The sequence below is a fragment of the Pseudorasbora parva genome, chromosome 4 (genome assembly GCF_024679245.1).
Source record: "Pseudorasbora parva isolate DD20220531a chromosome 4, ASM2467924v1, whole genome shotgun sequence".
Classification (NCBI taxonomy): Eukaryota; Metazoa; Chordata; class Actinopteri; order Cypriniformes; family Gobionidae; genus Pseudorasbora; species Pseudorasbora parva.
The window spans coordinates 52,288,517-52,309,416 of record NC_090175.1 but is presented as its reverse complement, the minus strand read 5'-3'; the positions used below and the strand labels follow the sequence as shown (position 1 = coordinate 52,309,416).

General features: G+C 38.9%; 1 protein-coding gene across 2 annotated transcripts; it reads left to right on the top strand.

The window, feature by feature from the left end:
- The first annotated feature begins 3,004 nt into the window (after nucleotides 1-3,004).
- Nucleotides 3,005-9,544, top strand: spry2 (sprouty RTK signaling antagonist 2). 2 transcript variants are annotated; one of them, XM_067442218.1, is made up of 2 exons: nucleotides 3,005-3,496; nucleotides 5,236-9,544. In XM_067442218.1, exon 2 carries the CDS (start codon nucleotides 5,279-5,281, stop codon nucleotides 6,218-6,220), a length of 942 nt encoding a protein of 313 aa, XP_067298319.1. In that variant the 5' UTR covers nucleotides 3,005-3,496; nucleotides 5,236-5,278; the 3' UTR covers nucleotides 6,221-9,544. The 2 variants fall into 2 exon arrangements, with proteins under 2 accessions (XP_067298319.1, XP_067298318.1); XM_067442217.1 differs by having other exon boundaries at nucleotides 3,006-3,496; nucleotides 5,228-9,544.
- The last annotated feature ends 11,356 nt before the right edge of the window (nucleotides 9,545-20,900 follow it).

The following is a 20,900-nucleotide window of genomic DNA, read 5'->3' as shown; positions in this document are numbered from 1 at the left end:
TCACGTCTCTTCCAACTAAATTGTCTTGAACCACGGGATAAAGCCTGAGGTGACAGTGGAGCTTATCTCACAGAACAAGAGGGAAAAGAAACGACACGGAAAGGAAAACGTCAGGCAACTTTATTAAGCCCACAAATTCATGTCATATTGAGCTTAGCTCAAAGCTAAAGCGTCTGTATGCGTTTTGTCCATTGCTTCCTCTATCTTTGCAAACGTGTTCAAGCTTTTGTTCGAGGTGCTTTGGATGGAGGCGATTAGACAGCCTAAGAAAGAGACAGACAGCTGTTCCTTGAAGAGGTAAGCTTGGAGACAATGCCGGAAGACTTGGTTAGGCACAAGTTTTATTTTTGCAAGATATCAGATTTTTCATCACTTGCTTTATTATTTTATTATTTATTTTATTTTGGTTATTACTTATTTTTCATTACTGATTGATATTATTTAGGGGATTCACACATTTTTTTTATTACAAAATCTGGAGAAAAATAAATAATAATAATAATAATAATAATGGAATAATAAAAAAATATGCTTATTTCAGAACCATTAAGACTACTGTAACAGTATTTTCATGAGAGTTAAGAATTTCACCCATAATTGTCATGACTGAGATGCAATAAAATCAATGATGGGATGTTTTTGTTGTTGTTTTTCAGAATTCATTAGTTCAGGTTGAATTGTGCATTGATATATATCAAAATAGTTATCTTTCGCATTACAGTAATGAGAATGATACATTTTCTCATTGTTAACTATAATTGGTGCAAAGTGCTTTTAAATGTTCTAAAATCTACAACATATTTCATATATGACCCGACATTTCTTGACAGTTTCTGTGCGATTCCCTCTACTATTCGCTATGTGTCTTATTCCAAAAGACTTTTCCCCTGGATCCTCGTCCAACCCCCTTCTCCCATTTCCTCATGGACCCCATTGACAATGTGTGACCAAGGGAATCTGGGCGTTCTTGGGCAACGGGAGTCCCCATGACCAGGCACAAAGCCCCCTGTCAGTTACCTTTTCACCTTTGGCTGGTGAAAAGGAGGCCCTGAACAATAAGGGCCGCTCAGCTGGAGATGGTGGAGTCTCATGGGTTTGGGAACTCGCTCACTCTCTGCTCGTTTCCTCTTTGACTCCCCATGTTCATTCGAGGCCACCTCAAGGTGCATTTGTTCACCCCATCCCCCCCTCTGATAACACAGAGGCAGCCTTGCCTGTTATTGCTTTGCAGCCTGTTAAAAGAAAAGTTGCTAGAGAGACAGACAGACAATGTGTCAAGGGGGGTACTTGAAGAAGCCTTCATTCTACTGTGGGAGTACTTCCTATTAGCCCACAATGGTCCATACATTACAAAGTGTCTTTGTATGGAAGCTATTTCCATGCTAAGTAAACTTGTTGTATTTGTGTCTTTCATCCACTATGACTAGATCGGCTTAACTGTGGATCAGATATTTTCTTTTTCTTTCATACTGTATATTTTCCATTAAATTTAAAAATGTAATAATATTTATTTCTATTTTAAGCCTGACATAAAAGTTCAATTTGGATATGGTTTTCTATTTACTGTATTGCTCTTATTGTTGAAGAGGTAATCATACAATTCTGGTGATAATTTTCTGAATAAACTTTCCATTCCAGGCCAGCTGTTCTTTGTGTCTCAAGCCACTAGAGAGCAGTAATAGACCCAATTATATTTTTTCCATTGAGTTAAATTTATGTATTTGCAGTTACTTATCTGTTGGGAAACCATCAAAATAAAGTATTATCATTTGGTTATTTATATTTTAGTATAAGGCATTCTATGTAACTAGAATCAGGAGAGACTACATGTGCACTCTGAAATGTTGTTTGAAGCTTAAAACTAACTTTGAAAGTCGTACATGGTGACCTGTGAACAACTGCAGAAAGTTGGACTAGTAGATTTTTTTAAGAGAAAAGGTTTATCACATTGCAACAGATTAAGCTTCACCTACAAATATACCTTAAAAGCCTTCAAAAAGAGAAGAAAGTTTTAAAGTTATAAACATAAGTGTGCATATTAATATAACAGTGGTTGAGCAATACTTTCTCCTGTGCAAATGTTTAATTCTATTTCTACAGCTTTAGCGTTATCACATTCGCGAATGAATCTTTTGAACGAATAGATTCATTTGAATGATTCTGTTGAACCGATTAGCACACTACTGTAAGGGATGATTTTGATAAGGAGAAAAACTTTAGAATGGGAGCTAATGTTAACATTGTCAAAAAATAATAATATTACCAATATTAATTAATATTATTTAGAACAATATCGCTACTGTTTAATAGCTAGACCCTATGAGTAGCATACATGTGATTCAACAGTTTTCAATTTTTCAGTTGTCACAAAAAATCGAAACAAAAAAACATAATAATAATGTAAGATAGGCTAAGTGTTTCCTAGGGCACACGTTTGGCTGAGGTGGTTTCGACAAATCAGAATTTGATTAAAGTATTGTTGTCTTTATCCCCTTAAGTAGCCTAATTATTGATTTGTTTCAAACATTTTTAATACAACTGACGATCGACTGTAAATTGAATTTTGATTTAATTAAAACGAACCTGACAGAATCTTTTTATTAAAAAAGAAAAAGAAAAAAAGACCCCTCTCCTAAAAATTCCCTTTAATAATTTGCATAAACAACACAACAGTCTATCCTACTCAGTGTATCCTAATTCATACTCTAGTATATCTTAATGTAGCGTAAACAGCTATTTACTGTGTCAAAAGTATACGTAAATGTTACAATGAGACGTAGGAACTTTGAAGAATAACTAAATGGAATTGGTGAGTCGGCTCTTTGGATTGTTTCATTGAACTAAAACGTTCGAGTGAACCGAGTCGCTAGAATGAATCGGACGTCCATGTGTCTTGACACACACACACACCCACACATACACACACACATACACAGGGAGTGAATGTTGAGTCCTGTAGAGCCAATGAGCTGGGACCGGATACGATATATCCTCTGGGACAACAGCTACTCTGTTCACCCCCTTCACTTCCACATGACGCCATTTACAGCATAAACCCGACCTCCTCTCCGGAAAGAAGAAAAAAACAAGAGCTGAAAAACTTGAAAGCAGCACAGTGTGTGCCATGCAGCCAAACATTCAACTTGGGAACCGCAACGCTTCTTCTTGAAAAAGTCTTCAGCGTTTTCATTCTGACTTCTCTGAAACTCAGCTCATTTTTTTGGAATCTGGAACTTATTTCCTTTTTGGCATATTTCGAGGTTTGACAAAAGTTAAACTACACTACGGTCTGCTTGGAATAAAATTCTGACTTTATTGTTTCGCGCGAGTTGCGCAAGAAAAAAACACGCAAATACGAGGACGCGCGAGTGTTTGCCATCATCTGGATTTTTGTGAATGAATCTCCCAATGAACTGAGGAATAACCAAAGAGAAATTCCTACTAGTAGGATATACTCTTCACAACACAAATAGGGGGTTGAGGTGGTGAGATCACGGTAAGTGACCTGTAGCTATCAACTGTTTGCAATGGATTTTGACATGGTTTTAGTTTAGTTCTTTCTTTTTTTTTTTCTTTTTTTTTTTGCGTGTGGTTTATTTAGTCGCCCATTTATATTAGTTCGTGACTTTTTCCAGTGCTCATGCTCCGCGCCATTCTTGCAGCTGTGCAAATAGTTGCCATACGGATCTCTGTTCGCTGCGTACTTTGACTTTCTTTTCATTTAGTTCAAGCTGCGAAAGGCTATTGGAAAAACGTCACCTTCCGCTGCACGTTTATTATTTAATCTAAAAACATTTTTTTTTGTCTAATTTAAAAGTGTGAATAGGACTTGATAAATTTAATCTAACGTGTGTCTGTGTGTGTGTATATATATATATATATATATATATATATATATATATATATATATATATATATATAATATTTGTATTTAATTATTTATTTATATAAAATCTCATGTGAGGCTCCACTAAATGTTTTAAGAAAAACTTTGACTGCTGTTTCAAAGAAACATTTCTACCCAATGCAATGTCCAGCCAAGTTGAGTATCGTTATAGAGTTAGTATGCATGCTGATAACCCAGATCACAAGTCTAAATAGCATTGAGGAGATAAACAGATGTTTAACAGACATTTTGCTGATGGGCCTCTCCATGGAAAGGGAGATTGTGCATTGATATGGTAATTTGGGGCAGTGTTATTTAGATTGAACTCAACTGGTGCAGAGGGTCCCGACTAAGATGTATGGTTTCATATTTTCTGTAACCTCAACATGTGGATATTTTATCTTAATTTTTTTTTTTTTTTTTTGGTCAAGAGCTCCGCCCCCCATTGACAGCGTCATAATTCATTTGTGGTCATGTTATATCTCCTGTGCAGTTCAACTACTAGATATTAAAATTGGCGATTTGAAATTAATATCTTCCTCATTTTACTTTAACAATAAAGACAACAAACAATGTTTGGCTATTGTAAACTTTTATTTTTAAGCACTATCACCACATTATCCAAGTACAAGGCCAACATTTATGTTTTTCTCCCCTCAAAGTTGCATTAAACTTGCTATTGCAGCTCTCATTTAGGATCTTGGTTTCTTATGATTAAAATAACCTCAAAGCGCTGTGAAGTTGGTGTGTTTCATTTTTTATTTTTTTTTATATTACCTTAATGAACAAGCGCATCTAATGTGCTCTGTAAGGAATGAATTATGATAAGTGTTTGCAATTTTAAAATCAACACAAAATAATAATTATTTAGTTATTTGTATTGCACTTTTTACAATGCACAGTGCCTTCAAATTTTCCCACAAGCAAGCCAAAGGCTAAAACACCGAGGAAAAACTCTGAGATTTTGTATAAATGTGCAGATAAGTTAAGAAAAAGGCTGTCATTTATTGGATATACATAGGAACACTCAATCTCTCTATCAGTTGTTGAAGAGTGACAAACTGTTATTACTTTGCAAAGACCTGAGACATCATAGAGCAAAAATGATTTTGAAGTCTACTAGATGTTCCATATGAACTTGATGGCTGCAGGTGGTAAAGGCCTGTCCTGTCGATGGCCAGCCTTCCAGGGTTGTAGAGGTGGGGTGTAGTTGGGAGATTTGCATGAAGGAGCTTGCCATCTGCCTTTTCCTTTTGCCTAGTTCATATGATTTACATATGGTTAGTTTATGGGACTTTACTTCCCTGTACGCTCTCGTTTAACTGTCTGCCTTTCTCATAGGACTTCAGATGTGTTCAATGCCAGCCGGAGGGTTCCCACTTCAGAGTAAAGATGGAGACGAGAGCTCAAAATGGCGGCGGCAGCGGCTCCTCTGGCTTGCTGCGAGTTTTGCGTGACAGTGGCAGACCCCAAACTGGGGACTCGGAGCCTTGGGAAGGTCAGGTGCTCTCCCTGGACCAGATCAGGACCATCCGCGGAAGCAATGAGTACACGGAGGGCCCGACGGTGGTGCCCCGGCCACCGGCCTCCCAGCAGAAAGTGGACTCGCAACCTTCAAGCCTGAACTCCACTGCCTCCATTGAGCTCTCAGAGCATAGAAACTCCCCAAGAGTCCTACGAGCTGGACAGCAGACTCCTCAACAAGCCCCTCAGTCACCGAGGAGTGATGTGAGCGGATCCACCAGTGACCCCAGCGATGGCTCGCAGATTACCGCCAGGGCCAGTACAGGCAGCACCTCGTCGGAGCAGAGACTTGTGGGAAACGCAGGCGGGACGGGCGACCGGGTAGTGAGGGTGCAACCTAAACGCTCCGAGCCGAAGCAGGATGAACTGAAACCCTTCGTGGCGGCCGGAGGCCAGGCCGCTGATGGAAAGCACTCGAACCGCTGCGAGGACTGTGGCCGCTGCAAGTGCAAAGGGTGCACCTGCCCTCGGACCCTGCCCTCCTGCTGGATGTGTGGACGCAGGTGCCTTTGCTCGGCGACGACGGCGATGGACTATGTCACCTGTGTCTGCTGCGTCAAAGGTCTCTTCTACCACTGCTCCAGCGACGATGAGGATGTGTGTGCGGACAAGCCCTTCTCTTGCAGCCAGTCGCACTGCTGCATGCGTTGGTCAGCTATAAGCGTCCTGGCACTTTTCCTGCCCTGCCTGCTTTGCTACCTCCCGGCGAAGGGCTGCGTGGCGTTGTGCCAGGCATGCTACGACTGCACCAGTCGGCCAGGATGCCGCTGCAAGAACAAACGAGTTGACGAGGCTCGGTTCCTGGAGTAGCCCTGGGAAGATAACCTTATCTGGGACTATCTCCAGAGCAGTGGAACAATTTTCGCAAATTGTTGTAGCTTTGGCACTGTAGACCAAGAGGTGACATTGGATTGGCAAAAACTGGTTTGAAGTGGTTTGCTTTGTTTGTTTGTTTGTTTGTTGTTTGCTTTTCTCTTATCCTCTCTCTCTCTTTCTCTCTTTCTCTCTCTCTCTTTCTCTCTTTCTCTCTCTCTCTTTCTCTTTCTCTTTCTCTCTCTCTCTCTCTCTCTCTCTCTCTCTCTCTCTCTCTCTCTCTCTCTCTCTCTCTCTCTCTCTCTCTCTCTCTCTCTCTCTCTCTCTCTAAGGGGGGGATAATGTTTGTCACAACAACCTTCCCTGTCCTTTTCATTTTAAACTGAAGTCCAGAATGTTAGCCTTATTGACATTCAGTAATATGACTGATAAAGGTGACAGACTCTCCTAACTAACTGTTTGTGAATAGTATCTGCAAAGTATGTAAATTAGCAAATGAGCTCTTTTTCTGAGAGATTTTATTTTTGTACATATAATATTTCAACTGTGAAACACATTGTGCCAAACCAGAGGCACCTTGACAGATCCATATATATGATGCATATATAAAACTTGTATAGTGCTGTACATTCGTTTCGAATGTATATCAATCACTCTTTTGATATTTTGCCTTATAGAAGAGAAACCTTACATGAATTATCCCTACAACTATACTTGTAAATTGTACAGTGACCCTAAGAAAAACTTTATTTTCTAATTTCAACACATTGTTTAGTGTAAAAATATTTATTTGAAGTTTTATTATTTTATAAAGTAATATTTATTTTGAGAGGCATCACCCCAACTTTGAGAAACAAAACCTCCTCTGTTGTTGCTGCAAAAAAGGGTGACAAGGGTGTCAAATCTGATGCATATGTTCACTATAAAATAGAAAATATATTAACGTTTTGAAATTAAACAATGCATTTTCTGTGTTCTTTTTCGGGCCTGCTTTTGGCCTTGTTTTTAGCCTTTGAGGACAAAGACCCATTTCAGGAAACCTACAGTGTTTTCAATTGCCTTTGTTTACCCGATGGATCTTCTGTCAGGGTCGCGTTTCACTTTGTGTTTATGATGACAGCCGTGATGTTCGCAGAGCTTCGGTTTCGAGGTCATCTGAAAATAAGGCGATGAAAGCGATAGTGTACTTTGGCAAATCAGCAAAATAGGTGCCTTACTGAGAGATTCTATCGATGAGATCTTCCTGCACAAAAGAGATCAAGTGAAGCTTAATATAGCTCACTATGAATGCAACCTGGAGCGTTGTATGGTGTGGACGGTTATTTCATGAACGATCTTGCTGTAGCCGTGACTTTGGAGGCACAGTCTTGACTGGAAAAGTGCAGTGAAAACTGTATTAGTTTGGTGGCCACTAGGAATCCAACAGATCATTAGTTATGTAATAGTCACGCTGAATCGAGACAGCCAAGAATACAAATTGAATAAGATATAATTGCCAATTAATTAACACCAATACATGGAACTCCAAACGGCTTGTCTTATAAAACCACCCAAACAAACTGATCTCAGATTCCTTACAAAGAAGCCCTGATCTTGGGCCAGACCTTCAGGGGTAACTTCCAGCCTCCCCTGCCAGCAGCGGATACTGGCTGCATTTACTTCCATGGGAAACATCTGGCACTGGTTTAATCATTGAAGTATGCAAACCACTAGTTGACATCAGGAGGATCAGAGATTGTTTCTGTTGGCAAGCCGTGGTTTGCTACGCTCCCTCCAATCCGCGTTTGTGTTATGGAAACTGCCCTGTGGGAATATTAAGAGTTGATATGGTATACGCAAGATGCTTTATCAGTTCTGCTTTTGAGGAAGTTTTTGCTCTGCATGTTAACTATTTTGCATTAAGAAACTCGGACAGTGAATTGTGATTGCTAAAACATCAGTAATAACTAAATTTGCTTTTACTTTATTCAAAATATGGCAAAATCGCTTTAACAAGACATGATTTCAAAGTAGTGCTTCTCAACTTTACGTTCCAAATAAAGTGACATGAATCTGCACCAAAATCCCTTGGAGATCGTTTGGTCTACAACAACTATACGCGAAATGATTGCAACCCATTTTGGGGATCACGCTTCTAAAGTAAAGCCGCTTAAAAATGTCAAGGTCATGACACTGATGCTACATTTTTAAAAAAATATTAGGATAAATGTGCTTAAAATAGTATATTGCCATCTTGCAGTGTATGCATTTATGTAGCTGCCTCTTGTAAGGTCGCAAAGTAAAAGGCTGTGCCTATTTCCCATTTTCTTCCCTGTGACATGATAGCACTACTGGCATTCGCACTGTTGGTCCAGCATGTTGGTGCATGTTTGTTATTCTGCCGAGGGTTTGAGTGACAGGCAGCCAGCTTTCACCCCTCGCTAGGGATGAGCCCCTTCCCAGTTTACGCGGCAAAAGGTGGAGAAACAAAACCGTCCCGGTCGCTCAAGTGCGTCGTTTTCCGGCTTGCCTCCCACCCATTGTTTTAAGCTGTGAATGGCAGGGCAGCGACAGGGGGTTGGTTTGCTCAAGAAAGCCCCACAAAAGGGTTAAAGACATTACTTTAAATGACAATGGGCCAACAGTTTACCCCCACATTCGAACCCTTGTGTATTCACCATCTTTTCAATGGCCCTCAGTTATTTCACCGCCTCTTAAGCCTCTTCAACTACCTGCTTGGTATTCTCACAGGGCAGACTTTGAGTGTGTATGTGTGTGTGTGTGTGCCAGCACGCACGCGCATGTTTCCTACTTTGCGTGCGAGTGTTTAGCAGCCGCTAAATGTGTTGTTATGGGTGCAGGCAGTACAAAAGAAGGATAGATGGGAAAAATGACACCCCTTTGAAAGAGCTGCAATTGCATGCCAAGTTCAAGAGAAATGGAGAAATATAGATTTCTCCATTGAGCAGAGAAATGGGTCATATAAAGGCTGGGAGGGTTGACCTCAATAAACAGACAACAGACGGAACGGAACTTACTTTGTCCCAAAAATTAACACTTGTATTAAGTGCTCGCCTATGCTGGAACATCTAGTTATCGTCGAAAGAAGTGGATTAGACTAACGGGAAGTTACATTATGTACCTGTCTATTGATGTTTGGTATGGTTTGAAAGGGTATTGATTACTTTCATCCTCATTCTAAATTTAACAAAGTCAATAGGAACAAGCTACACAAGCAAAGAGAGATAGCGCTAACGGGTTACCACAGGACTAAATGTTGGGTTTGAGGTTTGAACACTGCAAAACAATACAGGCACTAATGAAGCGGGTTGATAAAAATAAGGTTGATAACATCTAATAGAACAAAATAAAAAATGCACATTTTCAAGATACTTAAATGTAGTCTTACAAGGTTTTTTGCAAGACAAAGAATCTGATTAAATTATTAGTTCATTTGAATCAATATAAGCAAGAGCGTGAGGAGAGTTTCTTAAGAATATTCATGCAGCTCAAATACACATTCATAAATGATTTTCAATGAGGGTGAGTACATCCTTTTTGGGTGATCTGTTTCTTTAAGAATGCTTTTTTTTTGCAGTGCAATACATAATTACAGTCAACACGCTGTCAAAATAAATTGCAAGGAACATAATTCATGTTTATAGACAACAGAAAAAAAGTTTCATTAAAAAAGTTGTTAACGTTCTGTTGTTAAACACTGAAAAATTCTAACTGAAACACAAATATCAGCTCCAGAGAGAAGCCCCTATTAAGCAAGAGAGTCTGAAAAAAAGAGTGCATTTGTGCAGAGAGAGAGAGAGAGAGAGAGAGAGTAGGCAGCAGAGCAATTGGAAAAGCCCCCAGAGCGTCTCTTTGTTGGTTTTAGCTGGGTCCCGGCGCTCATGCCCCGTTCTGAAGCCCAGATCTATTCAGTCTGCTCATCAAGGCAGAATACTCAACAGGAAGGAAGGAAGCGGCCCATTCTTTATACGCCCATTGTCTGACCACCAGGCTTAAGCAATCAAACAGCAATGTGCCGAGAGAGAGAGAGAGAGAGAGAGAGAGAGAGCAGGATGAGGTGCTCGTTGGGGGCAGGGAACAAGAGAGTCCATGTCTGTTCCATCCTGAAGTTTTTATCTGTGTCTCTGGCAGTCAGAGGCTTCCCGATTTCTTCACGGCCACAATCTGTATGCATTTTAAAACTTGATTCTGATTAAAAACAACATTGGCTTTGTGCACAACTCATTTTGTTCTTTATTTGAAAGTCAGGATGGAAACTTTATGCTAGTATGCAGACACTGCATGTGTTCTCAAGATAAGACGGTTTGGTTTAAGTTTTAAAATAGGCATAAGTGTTCTTAAGCTAAAATGTTGATGGTTTGTCTTGCTTTAAACTGCTATGACATGAGCGTAGTGGATCTGAAACGCTAATGCTAATGTCCATTATAGTGCCCCTTGTGGTAACGCTGGGAATGCAACGCGTACATGTAGTCTGACACAATATATTTCAGACCACCTTTTTACCTGAAAGACAAAATTAGAAATTTGCAGATTTTTTTTTAGTGCTACAATTTACGTAGAATTTTCTTTCCCCATTGTCAAATTAAACCGTGAAATTCTGCAGCACTTCTGCAGCACTTCTGCAGCACTTCTGCAGACTATCTCTCTCTCTCTCTCTCTCTCTCTCTCTCTCTCTCTCTCTCTCTCTCTCTCTCTCTCTCTCTCTCTCTCTCTCTCTCTCTCTCTCTCTCTCTCTCTCTCTCTCTCTCTCTCAACTCACTACATTCTAAAACTCGTCCTGACATTCCTGCCTGAATGAGCCTTCGGCTTTACCCAAAGGCAGGGGAAGATTAAGTTTCCGAGTGAAAGAGGGATGAAATTCCATAATTGCATGGTCCTTTCTCTTCCTCCCTCCTTCTGCACCTTCCCACCCTTTCTCAGTTCAGCAACAAACACGAGAGCTTTCTACAACATGCATGAAATAAATTCATCATGAAATAAAATCGTTGATAGTACTGTTTTATGTTAAGGTTACGTTAAACCACAGTTATACTAAATTTGCTCAAATTACAATAACTTGTGTAGCTTATCCTCATGATGTGGAATTTCATTTAAACATTTAAATAAGTTGTTGTTAATAATAAAATTGGTTACAGAGGAAATACTTTTTATATGTGCAGAATTGTAATACTTTTCTAAGCTTACACATTTCATCGCCTGACAGATAAAAACAGGGGGAATACATACTGGATCCTGTCCCTCCCAAGTATGTTTGTAAGCAATGACCTAGCAACCATTCAGAATAACCCATTTTTTCTTGAGCAAGTGTCAGCTACATTACATAATATAGTACCAATGGGGAATTCAAGAACTTCAAATCGTGCAGTTTAACCTCAAGCTCAAAAAGAGTTTCAAATCATGACCGGCATGCAGGTATATTCACATTCTCACACACACAGGATATGGACACGATTCTCTGTCAGCAACGAGAAAGCACCTCACAAGTGTGTTTCTGAGAAACTTTAGCTTGTCTGCCATTTCCTGTGGAAACTAACCACACAATCCATCCACAGACAAACACAGCGATGAATAGACCACGCATCGCATCACATATAGTGGCTCCAGAAAGTATTTGGACACTTTGACGCTAAAGTCACACTTGGAGATGCCATTGCATTAGATCAAAGCAAGATGCAACTCTAAAGAAATGAACGTTATATTCGGAGGCATTTTTAGTCTCAAGGAGATTTTAAGTGAATATATGAAGTCAGTTCCCTTCAAGCTCGCACAGAAGAAGTTCATTTTTAACTATGTTTCACAACCACAAAGTGTTTTTCCATCATTTCAAACTGTGTATCTTTGTTTAATCATTCAAAGCCTGACAAAAAGAAGTGTGCTTGAGCAATCCCATTGCAAAGCCATTCACACATTTTAAGGCTAGATATGAGTGTGCAAATACTTTATTTATTTATTTGGGGTGGGGGGTACTGTAAAAATCTACTTTTATATTGTCCCTGAAAAAAACAAAACATAAATTTGCTTTTAAACAAGTTGCAGATGCATATGACATGTTATAACTTAAATGCTAAATAAGTCCTTATTATTATGCGTTTATTTTTCATTTGGCTTTAATCTTGTTTTTACCCGAGAAGGTTCCTCGTTGCACATGCACTTACTTGCATTCATATTTCTTCACATAAAAAAAGCTAGCACTCACAAAGAAAACCTCAAAATGAGCATGCACGGACACATGGCCATGCACCGGAATCATTGTGAATCCAGGGCATATCAATTATCTCTCTTTAAAGAGAAAAGAGCGGAACCGGCTCAGGAAAAAAGGTGAACGCTGGGACAGCGGGAGAAGAAATGAAAGAAGCCTCTTTAACTTATGTAATAGGCGTCACCGCGCATTAGGACGAGAGAGAACTTCCTAAATGAATAATCCAGCCTGGAGGCAAAAGGAAGGAGGGATGGGGAGGTTGGGGGGAGAAAAGAGGGATAGAAGGGCAGTGGTCTTGCCTTCGGGTTAATTAAGTTAGAGGACACGAAGGAGCCCTGGAAAAGGCCTGCGTGGTCATTAGGGTTGGTGGGGGTACAGGACTAATTAGAGAGGAACACAGACAGACGGAGGCTGGAAGCCCAGCAGGCTTTTGGAGAGTGGGATCATGAACTGAGCAACTTCTGGAAAGAAGGAGTCGAGGAATTTGTGTTTGCTGATCTGTTTAGTTGCCCTTAAAGGAGGTCAAGTTGCATTTCATTTGAGAGATCTGATTATAAAATTCTCAACATTTTGCATGTGTTATTCCAAAGTTAATTAAGTCTGTTAGCTCATACACACTAAAAACACTCTGATCCCCTTACCCAGACGGCAACGTAGTGTCGGCACAGATCCGGCCCGCATCTGGATTCCACGCATACCAGATCTGGGCCGACACTATGTGTCTGTAGCAATTAGAAACTAACTGTTACAAAAAAAAATATGGACGTAGTGTCCGTGACATCTCCCATAGGATTCCGATAAGCCGTTCTGAAGCTTAAAGTAGGGGCGAGTTGGGCGTTGCCATCTTGCGAGCGAGTCATCGCGAGCCACTCCCAGATAACAGAAAATGGGCAGATGTGGGCTGAGCTTAGGTGACGCAATGACTATAGACGGCGGATAAATGGCTATCCAACTGTCACTTAACGTAACCACGCTTTTAATTATGCAGAACTTTAAGGCTTTATATAACGTAAATGAATGCGTTATAATAATAAAAAAATCCCCCTACTCACAGTTGTCATGAAGGTCAAAATTAGCTGTATAGGCCAAAACCACAATTTTTACCATGCTGTAAACATGTTTTTGTCTGCTGTAAAGATGGGAATTTTAACATGGGGCTCAATGAGATTCTGCTCCCTTCTGGAGCCAGTCGATGAATTGCAGTTTACATTACTTCCGTATTGGCTTCAAAAGAGATCGTGTGAGGTTGCATCTTCCTAGAAACACCAAAAACAAGTCAGCAACCTCACACTAACATTCTAAGACCCAAAGTGAACATCGTAGCTTCATTGCGCTGAAAAACATTGATCATATACTTTCTTCTGAAAGTTTACAAAAGTAGTTTTGAATGTTGTCTGGGGATCAGAATGAGGAGAAGGTCGTATAAATTATACGAAAAGCCCATCGCCAGGACCTCTTGATCATGTAAACAGTGTACTGGGCATGTAGCCCACACGTCTACTGGATGTATGAGGTTGTCAGCCAAAGTGTAATCACAGTACAACACCAACACAACAGGAAAGGCAAAAGCTACACATGACTCCACTCAAAAACATCAAATGTTTGTCTCAACCACAAACACGACAAACGTTAACAAGCCCCATCGACCTGCAACATGTCAACGTGACACAATACTGCATGTCAAAATCACAACAAATTATACTGTCAATTTTATTGACACATTTCTCTGAACATGCCCAGAGGAAACTAGTATTTCTCATAGGTTGCACTAGAGACTTGTGTCATGTTTCAAGTACGTGTCAAATTCATGTATCAGATTTTCCTAATAAAACAAAGAAAAGTTATTATACATTTATTTTATAAATTAATTATGATATAGGTTTTTAATGATTTCAATATGATATAGGGCTGTCAAACAATTAATTGCAACCAAAATAAAGTTTATGTTTACATGTTAGGTGTGTGTGTGTGCTGTGTATAATTATTATGTATTTATAAATACAAACACATGCATGATTATATTTAAGAAATATTTGAATATATATATATATTAGTAATCGACAAAGTTATAAACTAAAATTAGGATTAATAATAAGGACATTGAAAGAGTGTATGAAAATAAATTTCTGGGTGTTATAATAGATCATAAATTATGCTGGAAACCTAAAAGGAAAAAGAAAATAATCAAAATCAATTGCAATAATAAATAGAACAAAACGTTGAACGAAAGCTCATTTTGTATTGTGCGCTCATAGCTCTATACATGACTTAATGTGTGGTGTAGGGCCTTACATAAATATATAAAACTATATTGATCCAATATACACCTTACAAAAAAGAGCAATAAGGATTACAAAACGTTTTGAGTATTGCAAACCAACAAGTAAATCGTTTAATAACTTACACGCTTCAAATGATTTGATTTAGTGGATTTTTGTACTGCACAGACAATGTATAAAGAATATAATAATTTACTTCCAAATTGTATCCAGAAGTTTGAAATAAGAGAAAGTCAGTATAAGATAAAAGGATTTTTTTTTTTTTTTTTTATGAGGGCAAGAACTAATACAAAAAAAATAGATGTAATTTTTTCACGTTTTGAGAAGGTATTCATTTTGTAAACGTAAGAATTTTTTTAAAATAAAGTGATAAATAATTATATAACTCAATAGAAATCCTTGGTGAGGCTGTATATTTATTATGTATATTATATATAAACACACATGCATGTACACTGTAAAAAATTATTTAGGAAAAAAGTTACCTGGTTGCCTTTTTGAATTCATTGAAATAAAGTTAATACAATGAAAATTCTTTAAGATTTGATAACCTTTATTAAAAGATTTTGTAAGCATATTGGGTAATTGTGTGTTTTATTTCTGATGACGCAGTGAAACATGCCAAATAGTGCTATTTTCAAGATTTATAAAAAAAAAAAATATGTGGTTCAGATACACAAATATTTTGAGTTTCTATTTATTAAGCAAATTTCCTTTATTGTATCAACTCAAATTTTAATTTCAGTAAACTCAAAATTTTAAGGCAACCAGGTTACTTACTTTTTTAAGTTAAACCAACAAAAACCAAAAAAAAAAATTTACAGTGTACATATTATAAAATTTGTTTTGGTTCATACTGTGAAAGTCTATTATTATCAAACCATTTTTAGAGACCCTCAGCATTTATAATTTCCACTGTGCTCAGAAGCTTTTCCAAATGTTTCCCTGAACAATATAAATGTGTCATCAGACCAACAAACAATCTGATGTGTGTGTGTGTGTGTGTGTGTGTGTGTGTGTGTGTGTGTGTGTGTGTGTGTGTGTGTGTGTGTGTGTGTGTGTGTGTGTGTGTGTGTGTGTGTGTGTGTGTGTGTGTGTGTGTGTGTGTGTGTGTGTGTGTGTGTGTGTGTGTGTGTGTGTGTGTGTGTGAGCCTGTTTATGTGGTTTATGAGGATACACATTTGTATAACTACATGGGTATTACACTGGTATTACACTATAAATGTGGTCTATGAGGACATTTCAAATATATTTCAATATTTCAAATATTTCAATTTTCTCAATATTTTGAGAAAGTAAACATACAGAATGTTTCCTGTGATGGGTAGGTTTAGGGGCAGGGGCAGTGTAAGGGGATAGAAAATACGGTTTGTACAGTATAAGAACCATTACGCCTATGGACAGTCCCTGTACACCACATAGACCAGCGTGTGTGTGTGTATGTGGTCAAATCAGTTAATCATGATTAATCATAACTAACATAAAAGTTGTATATATAAGCGAGCGGGGACTTTTTAAACCGGTATGCTGGGTGCCGTGTTATGATGCAGCTGGCGCAGATACTTTGGATGGGTTTGTAATAAGCGTGATGCTCACGTTCACTCTAGAATCTAGACCGAATGTTAGCTGCTCATTTGCTGACATATAGCAACACAGCTAAAGTATTCATAATAAGTTTGATTTTTTTTTTTTTTATTGAAAGTAGTCTACACTTTTTCTCTGAATGTTGCATAATATAAACTCACAATTGCTAGTTATAAAGTCAGAATTTCGACATATAAACTCACCATTCACAATGTGTGTTAAGCGCTAATAAAAACAGTAGCCTAAATATGTAAACATTGGATTTTAACATGTTGTTTCTAAACTTAATGAAAGTTTAGTTGCCAAAAGTTTTGACAATTAAACGTATTGTGATAATTCCCCATAATTCTCACTCCAAGTTAAACTGAAAAGTTAGCCCTGTACATACAGTATATAGTCTGAGTGAGGTGAGTGAGTGAGTGAGTGAGTGAGTGAGTGAGTGAGTGAGTGAGTGAGTGAGTGAGTGAGTGAGTGAGTGAGTGAGTGAGTGAGTGAGTGAGTGAGTGAGTGAGTGAGTGAGTATTGAGGTCTAGAAAGGGATCATTTACAGTAAGTCGCCCATATGAGATGTGAACCGACTGCAGAGCCTCACCAGCCCCTGACTGACACATCGTATAATTAATGACTGACTGTAAATACCACCTCCCATCCGTACCCATTCACTCGCTCCCAACAACCACAATGGCGTCCACAAGAGCAGGACTAACAACAGCATTTACCATAAACCCTTAAGCAGGAACAGGGCACTTTAGCTCGGGCAAATCATTAACCAGCCCGCCACCGCCACGGCGACACCGGGACTGCATGTCCTCTGCAGCTCTTCGGGTGCTCTGAATCTGAAAGCACTAGCAATCTCGTTTGCATGCACGCACACTTCTGTGCTGTCTGCCCCTCTCCCTCCCCCATTTCAGGCCATGTGAAGTAAGCAAACGGGACGGTCAGCAGTGGTTTAGCATGATGGTGTTTGAACCCAGGAGCTGATTGCTGTTGACTCTGGAGTGTGTGCATGTCTCGGCACTGATTAGCACAGTCTCCATCTGTTTCTAAGCAGCAGCGATGGTTTTTTTGATCCCATTTCCTAACTAAATGCATGTCTTTTTATACATTCATTTGGCCCAGACATAATTTGACTCACTCGTTGATGAACAGTTGGTGGGGTGTTGCATCTAAACTTTTTATTGGCACTTTAAAGTGTTAAAGTAGTCTTGCATGTGCCCTTCCAACAACTTTTCATGTTTGTCCTTATCTTCACAAGGGGAAAGGGGCTCTGATGTTTAAACAAGGCTGTTAAGTTTATAGGTTCAGTCTCGAGAGCCGGGGCGCCAACTGCTTCATAAACGACCACTTTATCTCAGACAAAAAATGTTGCTAAATAATTTCTTCTTTATGTGAGACACAGTGACTTGAGAGTAATGATGCCCATAGGAAAACAAAAATCACACGAGACCGTCTCAAACTGTGCTCAGAGCTTAACTCAAACATTTCTCTACACATTCTTCCAAGACCAAATCTGAGCTATCCATCCGTCTTCATACACTTACTGTTTTTAAAAGGTTATTATTATTAGGCTACTTAAACTGGGAAGCTTGTTTTCGCACTGAATAAATGGTATAATAAATAGTCGTTGCGACTTTTTATGTCACAATTGCAAGTCGGAAGTTCCGTCGTAATCAATGTAGTTCAACCAGTCTGTGTTTCCTGACACCATCGTTCAAACGAACATTCGCAAACAGCATCGCAAACTTTCGTGGTTGCAACAACAGCTCTCGACCTGTGGTTAGAAGCATAGTTCCTTGTTTGAATGACATGTGGACTTAATATGTCGTTATCTCGAGCAAAATGAGTAAGCTGACATTTAGTACAATCTATATCTTTTATTTCGAATACATACAAATGTAATTTATGTCTTTCAGTTTGTCAAGAGATTTAAAGCACTTTTTCTGAAGAGTGCACAAGTGTGTGTGTGTTCTAGTACGTAAGAACGAGCCTATGACTGAATCCAGAAATATAGCAAAATAAAAAATAAAATGAGAATTAGCCCTCAGGTGCCATGTCCATAATTTATAGCAAAAAATCTACCATTAATTTGATCATTAAAATAATTTATTAAAAGCAGTTATTACTCCACCACCTGCATGAAATCATTAAAGGTGCAGTTTGTAGTATTTTTGCTGTAAAATATCCAAAAATATTTTAGGTATTTAGGTCCCGACTCTCTGTGGTCATTAAAAATCCCAAATTTGCCCAATGGCCTCTGTCCATCATGGCCTACTAATAATCCCCATATCCTGATTGGCTTCATCACTCTGTCTCCTCCCCACCAATCAGCTGGTGTGTGGTGAGCGTTCTGGCGCAATATGGCTGCCGTCGCATCATCCAGGTGGATGCTGCACATTGGTGGTGGTTGAGGAGATTCCCCCTTCTGTAAAGCGCTTTGAGTGCCTAGAAAAGCGCCATATAAATGTAATGAAATATTATTATTATTAAAACCACCAGGCCAGGTTGACATATTTTGTTCAGCTAAGTTCTTACAATATCCGAAATGTTTCCAACTATTTGTAAATTGCGAGAAAATTGTTATTTTAACCAAGGAGCCAGGACATCTGAGGTAGTCGCCTGTCAATTGCGTCAAACCTGCATTACCATCGGTTTACGGTTTTATTAGGCAGAAATGCTTTACTCTTAGTAGTGTGAACAAGTGTCACAGCAGCCGCTGAGCGAACGCACAGAATAATGTCATAACATAATTTTAAACACACTTAAATGCATCTAATATAATGAAAAGAGCTGCGTTACCTCATACTCATGAACGGAAAAGCGGAAATGGCATCGGCGACTGTGTCCCGTCATAATAAAAGTCCTGCTGCTCGTGAGCCGTGTGTTCGGCAACAATCGCTCCAGCGGCCTTGCTCATCTCCACAACACTCGGTCCTGCTCAGCTTCATACTACAGTAACATGAATAATTGCATCCATGATTATGATTTCCGCTCAAGTCCTAGTCCGAGTCCTATTTTCCACCGGCTGTGAGGGGAAAACCACTGTCCCAAGATTCTGTGCTCAAACTTTGCGTTATCAAACTACGCTTTTGTTTTGAATAGACGCCCTCTAGTGTACGGAAAAATTACATAGTGCAGCTTTTATCAGCATGGCTGAATGACAGATTTGCAACAATACGGTTTCGGGAAACATTTGCGACTAGCGAGTTACTAATATTGCGAGTTGCGTCGTTGTATGGGAAACACACCCCTGACCCCTTTTCTCAGAATTATGAGTTATATAATCAGAATTGTGAGTCAGTATTTTTTCCTCAGAATTGATCTGTAGAACTTACAAATCGGATTTTATAACTTAGGTTAGGTACTGAATTTAATATGTTTTAAGGTTTTGTATAAAACAATGACTATGCGCAACAGTAATAATGACATTTGGGACACCAACAACTATATACTGTAACTCCAAATACGGCGGCACTTTATATTAGATGGCCTTAAGTACAATGTACTTGCATCAAAAAATAAGTGCAATGCACTTACTGTGTTCAAATTGTATTGCAAAACCCCTTTGCTGATATTGAGGTGGGATACGGGTAGAGTTAGGGACAGGTGTGGTGGTGTGGGTCAGTTTAAGACTAGGGTTAGGTGTCAGGGAAGTGCCAACTGTAGAATTACAAATGTAACTACAGAAATGAATTACACACGTAATTACATGCAGGTATTTTTTACATGCAAGTACAATGTAAAAACATCTATGTACACAATAAGTGCATTGTATCAAATGATTAATTAAAATGTTAGTACATAGTAATAAAGGTAACCTGATATAAAGTGGGTCCCAAAATACTATAATTTATGATATTTGAACAAAGCATAATTCAGGTGCTGCTACAAGTATGAAGCTCAGCTTGATAAAAAAAAAAAAAAGTTTGCATATATGCAAATCTACTAGCTATGAAATCCGTTAGAGATGTATGACATATGATGTGATATGCAAACATAACCTCAGAGCATAAAACCACTCTTTCATTTTGAGATCACTGTTCTATCTCTTCCAACCGTGCGTAAGTCATGGCTCCCGGCATATGAGTATACCCTTTGAAAAGACCCATTGAGACACGAGTTATAAACTCGAGGTACACAAACTTGCAAGCCAAACACGGACACATGACCACTACGGTAAAAAATTACCTTTTTAAAGCCATGCTGAGTGAGTTGCTCAAGCTAAGAGGAGGAGTATGTTTAGTATAAAACAGGTTGTGTTATATGAATCGGGCAGCTGCGATAATGAAAATATCCTTCGTCACAAGGGCAATAAAAATGGGTCAGGCCACATCTCTTTGACAAACACTGAAACGGACAGCCACCCAGTCATTCAGCATATAATACACACATACTTTCTTCCAAATGTTTCCCCATACAAAGTTACTTTCCATAAAGTATTGCACTACGCTTGTTTCTTAAACGGATTTCCCATGATCTGCAACTAAATTCAATTAAAGCTCCATAAATCTCAGAAACTGGGATTAAACTCAAGCACATGATTAATGGACCTGTTTTATTAGTGGTTTCTCCGTACAGCTGTGGATCCCTCTGTCAGCCAAAGTTTAATAATTGTGTT